The following is an 8,684-nucleotide window of genomic DNA, read 5'->3' as shown; positions in this document are numbered from 1 at the left end:
AAGCCTGCAAACTGTGACACTTTAAAAAAATGTGAAAAAATACTTTCTTGTGCAATATGACAACCCTAGTTGACTATCTGTGCAGTATAGTACAGTGGATTGTGTACATAGCCTCTATTGATGTAAACCAGCTCCTTATCTTCTTGTGATTTTATGCATCTATGCTTTTTCCAAAATGTGTTTCTTTTTCCTTTCTTAAACACCAGGGGAGCCTCCCCTCCTAAATTTCGTTGTTTGGTACCTGTACTGTAACAATGACAAATAAAGTCTATCTATCTAATACACTGTCATACACACCGTCTATGTCTCACTGCTACCTGCACAGCATTTTATGCACCACCTGACTACTACTTGAACTTGTGCAATATGGTACAGATATGGAGCAGTACATGTTCAATTGGGTTTAAGTCAGGTGATTGACTGGGCCATCCAACAAGTTGATTTTCTTTCTCTGAAACCAATTGCGAGTTTCCTTTGCTGTCTGCTATGGATCGTTGTCCTGCTGGAAGGTCCACCCACGTCTCCTCCTCAGCATCCTGGTGGATGGCAGCAGGTTCATCTCGAGAATCTCTCTGTACATGGCCCCATTCATTGTTCCTTCAGTGGTATGAAGTCTGCCAGTACCACAAGAGGAGAAACAGCCACACACCATGATACTTCCACCTTCAAACTTCACTGTTGGTATAGTGTTATTGTGGTGTATTTCTGTTCTCTGTTGACTGCCAAAAATGAGGAAAAGTTCTTGAGCAAAGTTAAGACTATTTATTCAAAAAAGACAGTTCACACAGCATAGTTGTCTCAATGGTCAACGCAGGTCATCTGGGTGGGTCGCAGGAACAAGAGAGTGAACGTAGCTTCCTCCTGGGATTTTATACCTTGTTCCCCTCACTTTTGAGCCAACCAAAACATAGTATTGGGTCAAGCTTGTTTCATAGTTCTCTAGCCAATGATGACCCTTCCTCCCCATCCTTTGCCCTAATATGGAGCTGATCGATGTATGTGTGTGGGTGTTTCTGAAACTCTGGGTGTTTTGAGAAAAAGGGTGTGTGTGTGTGTGTGTGTGTGTGTGTGTGTGTGTGCGCGTGTGTGCGTGCGTGTCTGTGTGTGCGTTTGGCCATCTGACTGTCATAAAACCCCCATTGTTAGAGGACAACATGCCCTTGCAGGCCCAAAGGCCCTCATGGTATGTGTGTGTGTTTCAAGTAATTAAAATATACCACATTATTCAGGTGATGTGCAGTGCCATTTCTCCTCCAAACATGGTGTGTTGTGTGACAGCCAAAAAGTTCAACTTTGGTCTCATCTGACCAGAGTACATGCTCCCAGTAGTTCACTGGCTTGTCCAAATGTTGTTTGGCAAACCTTAAACGAGCTTCAACATCTTTTTTTTCAGTAGTGGAGTCTTGCGGGCTGAGCGTGCACAGAGGCCATGGCGGTGGAGTGCATTGCCTACTGTCCTTTCTGTCACAGTTGTACCTGCTGCCTCCAAGACTTTCTGGAGCTCTTTCCTAGTGGTCCTTGGCTCTTTGGCTACTCTTCTAAGTATCCTTCTGACTCCCTGATCAGAAATCTTGTGAGGAGCTCCTATGCGTGGCGGGTTGATGGTGGAGTGATGTTGCTTCCACTTACGGATAATGCCCCCAATGCAGTGGCGGCTGGCCGATAGAGGGCGCTGGGGCGCCGCCCCCACCTTCACTTCCTAGTTGCGATTTATAAAAGTTTTTTTTTTTAAATAAACATTGTTTATTCACAAAATGCGGCTGATATTCTGTCGGCGCCTATCAGCATTCATTAAAAATCCTCCAATACAATAAACATTTTATCTGTGTGTGTGTAAAATTCACTGTTCAAATACATAGGGGGAGGAGTCGGGGCGCCGGCCGAATGCAAGTCTATGGCAGGCCAAATACTTTTGGCTTCCACTTGAGCTGTAGCAGCGCTCCAATTGGCTGTCTCCTATTTCTCGGCCGGGGCGCAAAAATTGCGCCCTGAATATCCGGTTGTTAAGTCTGACGCGTTGTGGCCGTTGCTCGTCACTCTGCTGGTGACGTGTAAGTCGTGGTTGTACCCGGAAGTAAGAAGGTCTACTAGGGAAGCAGAATAGTTTGGGAGAAAAATATATCCTATTTTCGCCAGCTAGTGTTATAGTAAATATCATACACACACAACGGTATATCACTAGTATACACCTAGCTGGTTTAGTTAGCCACCATGGCACGGCCCCGACATGTATTTCGAGACGTGTTTCTCCTGCTACTGCTGGTCTTTTGCGAAGCCAGAATCCACAAACTCGACCTGAAGGTAAGAGAGTCAGCTAAGATAAAAGCTACTTCAAACATTTAGTAATATCTTAAGCATGGTACGTTTTCTAATGTCGTCTTTTCGCTTGTTTGTTTATGTATTCACCCAGCACACGCACACACACACACACACACACACACACACACTCACACTCACACTCACACTCACACGCACACACACTCACTCACACACACACACACACACACACACACACACACACACACACTCACTCACACACACACACACACTCACACTCACACACACACACACACTCACTCACACACACACACACACACACACACACACACACTCACTCACACACACACACACACACACACTCACTCACACACACACAATAACATTGTGCAACAACAGCGTGTGAGATGGGAAATGTGTCACTTGTTGTTGGTCAAGTCCCAAGTCAAGCTCAGCTGATCACCTTAGCCGACATTTACATGATTTATTTGTTTACATGTTTGGCATTTTAGCAGACGCCTTTATCCAAAGCGACTTACAGTAGTGTAAGTAAGTGAATCGTCTGTCCTTCAGTCATGATAGGAAAACCAAATCGATGCTGGGAGAAGGAATGGCAGACTGTATTCTGATTGTATCTTCTATGCTCTTTGTATGTTTCTATGCTCTTTGTATGTTTCTATGCTCTTTGTATGTGTCTTGCTGTAGGAGAAACGTAGGACCACGTTGGAAACAAGTATTTCGGTACACGTTGACATGTAGAAACTGTAGAGAGAAAATTGTAGAAATTGTAGAGAAAACTGGGGGGGTAGAGGTGATGAAGAGGTCTGTACAGGGGGGGTAGAGGGGATGAAGAGGTCTGTACAGGGGGGTAGAGGGGATGAAGAGGTCTGTACAGGGGATGAAGAGGTCTGTACAGGGGGTAGAGGGGATGACGGGGTCTGTAGAGGTGGGTAGAGGGGATGACGGGGTCTGTACAGGGGGGTAGAGGGGATGAAGAGGTCTGTACAGGGGGGTAGAGGGGATGAAGAGGTCTGTACAGGGGGGTAGAGGGGATGAAGAGGTCTGTAGAGGAGGGTAGAGGGGATGGAGAGGTCTGTACAGGGGGGTAGAGGGGATGAAGAGGTCTGTACAGGGGGGTAGAGGGGATGAAGAGGTCTGTAAAGGGGGTAGAGGGGATGGAGAGGTCTGTAGTGGTGGGTAGAGGGGATGAAGAGGTCTGTAGAGGTGGGTAGAGGGGATGAAGAGGTCTGTACAGGGGGGTAGAGGGGATGAAGAGGTCTGTACAGGGGGGTAGAGGGGATGAAGAGGTCTGTACAGGGGGGTAGAGGGGATGAAGAGGTCTGTACAGGGGGGTAGAGGGGATGGCGAGGTCTGTACAGGGGGGTAGAGCAATATTCTCATGCTAAAATCGACTGTAAATCCAGATTTTAAAGTTGATATTCTTCCCCGTGGAGCATGCCCCCATAACCTGTGCCCCACTCAAAAAATGTTGCACCAGCCGCCACGTGCTTACTGGAAGATTCAGAAGTTGTGAAATACGTCTGTAGCCAATTCCATTGTCATGTTTTGCAACAATCTGTTTGTGAAGGTCTTGAGACAGCTCTTAGCTTTTACCCATCATTAGACAAAAAAAACGTTTATAGCCCATCAATATATTCTAACCCAGCTGACATTAATTAGCACAGATTGGAGGTGGAGTTGCCTCCTAATCAGTTATGGTTCTCAGCTGGTTCCTTGCCTTTCCTTGCTGTGGTGTGCTGCTTTTTCTTAATGTTCAATACTTTTTTCCTGTTTCATTCCACTTTATTACACATAACTTTATTTACATATGGACTTTAATGTTCAGATGTTTAGTCTGGATTGTTTGAGTTAATAACAAAGTCTGGTGCAAATCTCGCTTGAATAGGCTCATTGGAAACACATTTACTAGACAACATGTTGATATGTTCATTATGTATTTACCCCACTGTACGTGTGTGTGTGTGTGTGTGTGTATACAGTACACATACACACAACATATATGCATACTGTACTACAAGTCTCTGTCCTGTCCTCCAATAAAGACATATCAGTGTGCTGCTTAACTGCTTTATTAGATTCACTGGGGAACAAAACGTTGGTGTACGTACTGTACATCAAGTGACTCAGTTTCAGCTAGAACACATTCACACACACACACACACACACTCACACACATTCAACCATTTGTGGGGGGAAAATCATGAGGCGTCACATTCAGAGATTTGATAATGATGATGAGGATTTAAGTAAAAATGGCTCTCAACTAACACACACACACACACACACACACACACACACACACACACACACACACACACACACACACACACACACACACACACACACACACACACACAGTTCACTCCTGACAGGACGCCTGCTTGTCCTCTACAACCACCTGCCCAGTCACAGTGTAAGTCAGAGCCCTCCAGCTAATCACATTGCCTGGGCTGTAGTTGACATCAGCTGTGAAGTGCTGAATCTCACAAGGAGACAGGACGTAGTTCCACACATGCACATCACTGATCTGACCAACAAATGACTGGCCCTTGTCAAAGCCCCGCCCATGGGAGTCCTGGTCCTGACCCAGAACGATGTTGTGAACTCCATCAAGCACTCTCCCCCCTGCGTAGCCTTGCTTCCGCGTGCTGGGCTTCCCATTGGTCCAGAGCTGATTGATCCCATTGGTGGAATCCCAGGTCCCACACACGGACATCCACATGTTGAGCTTGTCTGGAACGCCCTTAAACTTGACTTCTTTGTCCCGGACCCACAGAGCCCTGTCCTCACCCGCCGTCGACTTGAACAGCAGCAGGTCGTTGAAGTGCTTCGGGGAGGCCATGGAGAACAGAGCGTAGCTCCGCCGCAGGTCTGTGAAATACCTTCAGGAAGAGGTTCATAAATATAGAATATAGAGTTAGAACAAGAAGAAGATATGTTCAATATCACTAGACTATAACAGACACAAGGTCAAGGTCAGTCACGGTGTTTTGAGTTGTCTTAACTTGACGACAGAAGAAGTATTGAACACTACATTACCTGAGACATAAGGTCACAGAGCCAAGCGTCTCTCCTGTTGGTGTCAGCTTCACGTGAGCAGTGTCCGACTCTTGTGTAAATGTAAACACTTTACCTGTGAGGTCTGGTCAGACAAACAGGATTTAGTCCATCAAATCAAAACAAACCATTCAAAGCACATTTGGAATTGTAATGTTAGTACTGTCTGAAGAGATTTCCAGTGCATACACAAATGATAATGATATGTACTTCCAGGTATGTGTGCATGATAATGATATGTACTTCCAGGTATGTGTGCATGATAATGATATGTACTTCCAGGTATGTGTGCATGATAATGATATGTACTTCCAGGTATGTGTGCATTGCCTTATGAACACTGATCGTATGTCAAATGAGCATTCATGTTCAAAGTAAATCAACAGGATGGTCAGATGTCTCACCTTGAGGCTTGGCCCAGCACATGGTGAACATGACCAGCACCACAAAGAGTCTCTCCATCTGTTCACAATACAACAGCATTGTTTACAACAAATATTACATTAGGGCTTCAAAGTGCATGGAAATGTGTACACTATAAATGGGTTTGCAATCTCTTCAATTGCGATTGCAAGGCATTAATGGAAAAAACGCCATGTTAGAGAACCTACCTTGTCAGTTGTACTGAGTGTCAGATGTTCTGTAGCTTAGTTGATCAGAAGATGTAGTTTAGTTCCTAAGAGGTCTGGTCTGTCTGGTCTCTCCTGTCCTTCTTATTTATTCTGATCAGTGAAACAGGGGAGTGGCAGTTCAGAAGGAGGCACCTACAGGGGAACATGTGGTCCCCATTTCCCAAAAAACACGACTCTAACTGCTTAGTCTGCAGATTATAAACTGTTACAATTCTGCTGATTTTGTGAAATCGTAAAAAAAACAAAAACGTTCACAATAATGTCACAATAATGTTTTTCACAATAATGTCACAATAATGACACCACTCTGATGGAGGGAGAATACCTAGAAACAAAGTAGGGAAAAAACGTAGATTAACAACAAACACCTGATAGAGATTAACAACATACACCTGATAGAGAGAGATTAACAACATACACCTGATAGAGATTAACAACATAGACCTGATAGAGATTAACTACATAGGCCTGATAAAGATTAACAACATAGACCTGATAGAGATTAACAACATACACCTGATAGAGATTAACAACATACACCTGATAGAGATTAACAACATAGACCTGATAGAGATTAACAACATAGACCTGATAGAGATTAACAACATAGACCTGATAGAGATTAACAACATAGACCTGATAGAGATTAACAACATACACCTGATAGAGATTAACAACATACACCTGATAGAGATTAACAACATAGACCTGATAGAGATTAACTACATAGACCTAATAGAGATTAACAACATAGACCTGATAGAGATTAACAACATAGACCTGATAGAGATTAACAACATAGACCTGATAGAGATTAACAACATAGACCTGATAGAGATCAACAACATAGACCTGGTAGAGAATCAGAATATTTTTAAAGAACATCTATCTGCCTTTAACTTGGCAATGCGAAATGCTAGGAAAAATCACTTCTCAAATAGAATATCTACAAACAAGAATAACCCCAGGGTCTTGTTCTCGACAATTGATTGCCTTGTAAACCCTGCTCCTAGAACACTAGACGGCGCAGCCTCTGTCACCAAATGCGAGGAATTTGCAGCCCACTTCATGGATAAGATAACAAATATTAGAATGTGTATTACTAGGAAAGACTAGGTTTGTGTAACACTGTAGATCCGCCACCACAGAACATGACTATGAGCATGTTCACCATGATTAGTACTGAAACATTAGGCAAAATTGTGTCACAGCTTAATTAAACCATCTACATGTCCTCTTGACCCTATTCCTACCACCTTTTTTAAGGAAAATTTTGAATCTGTGTCTGATGACATACTAGGCATTGTAAATCACTCCCTACTTAAAGGGATTTTTCCAGCGGCGCTTAAAACTGCCCTGGTTAGACCCACCCTGATGAAAAGTAACCTAGATCCTTCTGATCCAAAACACTGTAGACCAATATCCAATCTCACTTTTCTAAGCAACATTTTAGAAAAGGCAGTGTACAAACAGCTTCATGAATTTTTAGTCTTAAATAACAGACCCACTTCAGTCAGGTTTCCGATCATACCACAGCACAGAAACCGCTTTACTTAAGGTAACTAATGACCTTAGGATTAATGCAGACTCGAAAAAAACTCTTGATTCTTGTACTCTTAGACTTAAGTGCAGCCTTTGATATGGTAGACCATTCCATACTTATTGAGAGACTTGAAAACTGGGTTGGCCTCTCAGGTCCGGTCGTAAACTGGTTCAGGACTTACCTGGCTGACCGAGACTACTTTGTAGCCCTAACCGTTGCTTTTTAGCCTATACATGCTACCCCTCAGTTCTGTTATCAAGAGGCATAGCGTTAACCACGAGAGGAGAAACAGCCACACACCATGATACTTCCACCTCCAAACTTCACTGTTGGTATAGTGTTATTCGGGTGATGTGCAGTGCCATTTCTCCTCCAAACATGGTGTGTTGTGTGACAGCCAAAAAGTTCAACTTTGGCCTCATCTGACCAGAGTACATGCTCCCAGTAGTTCACTGGCTTGTCCAAATGTTATTTGGCAAACCTTAAACGAGCTTCAACATCTTTTTTTTCAGTAGTGGAGTCTTGTGGGCTGAGCGTGCACAGAGGCCATGGCGGTGGAGTGCATTGTCTACTGTCCTTTCTGTCACAGTTGTACCTGCTGCCTCCAAGTCTTTCTGGAGCTCTTTCCTAGTGGTCCTTGGCTCTTTGGCTACTCTTCTAAGTATCCTTCTGACTCCCTGATCAGAAATCTTGTGAGGAGCTGCTGTGCGTGGCGGGTTGATGGTGGAGTGATGTTGCTTCCACTTACGGATAATGCCCCCAATGGTGCTTACTGGAAGATTCAGAAGTTGTGAAATACGTCTGTAACCAATTCCATTGTCATGTTTTGCAACAATCTGTTTGTGAAGGTCTTGAGACAGCTCTTTGCTTTTACCCATCATTAGACAAAAACAACTTTTATAGCCCATCAATATATTCTAACCCAGCTGACATTAATTAGCACAGATTGGAGGGGGAGTTTCCTCCTAATCAGTTATGGTTCTCAGCTGGTTCCTTGCCTTTCCTTGCTGTGGTGTGCTGCTTTTTCTTAATGTTCAATACTTTTTTCCTGTTTCATTCCACTTTATTACACATAACTTTATTTCCATATGGACTTTAATGTTCAGATGTTTAGTCTGGATTGTTTGAGTTAATAACAAAGTCTGGTGCAAATC

At 43.6% G+C, this 8,684-nt stretch overlaps 1 protein-coding gene across 1 annotated transcript; it reads right to left on the bottom strand.

The window, feature by feature from the left end:
• Positions 1-4,657: 4,657 nt before the first annotated feature.
• Positions 4,658-7,800, bottom strand: LOC308154383 (C-reactive protein-like; the record flags this gene model as incomplete). The annotated part of the gene is made up of 5 exons (XM_080527546.1): positions 7,712-7,800; positions 5,967-6,077; positions 5,760-5,817; positions 5,338-5,440; positions 4,658-5,180 (listed from the first exon to the last, which is right to left on the bottom strand). Exons 3-5 carry the CDS (start codon positions 5,815-5,817, stop codon positions 4,658-4,660), a joined length of 684 nt encoding a protein of 227 aa, XP_080383672.1. The 5' UTR covers positions 5,967-6,077; positions 7,712-7,800.
• Between the last annotated feature and the right edge of the window lie 884 nt (positions 7,801-8,684).

The sequence above is a fragment of the Nansenia antarctica genome (genome assembly GCF_963989245.1).
Source record: "Nansenia antarctica genome assembly, chromosome: 3".
NCBI classification, from domain to species: Eukaryota; Metazoa; Chordata; class Actinopteri; order Argentiniformes; family Microstomatidae; genus Nansenia; species Nansenia antarctica.
The sequence above is the reverse complement of the archived record's forward strand: the minus strand, read 5'-3'. Positions and strand labels throughout refer to the sequence as shown.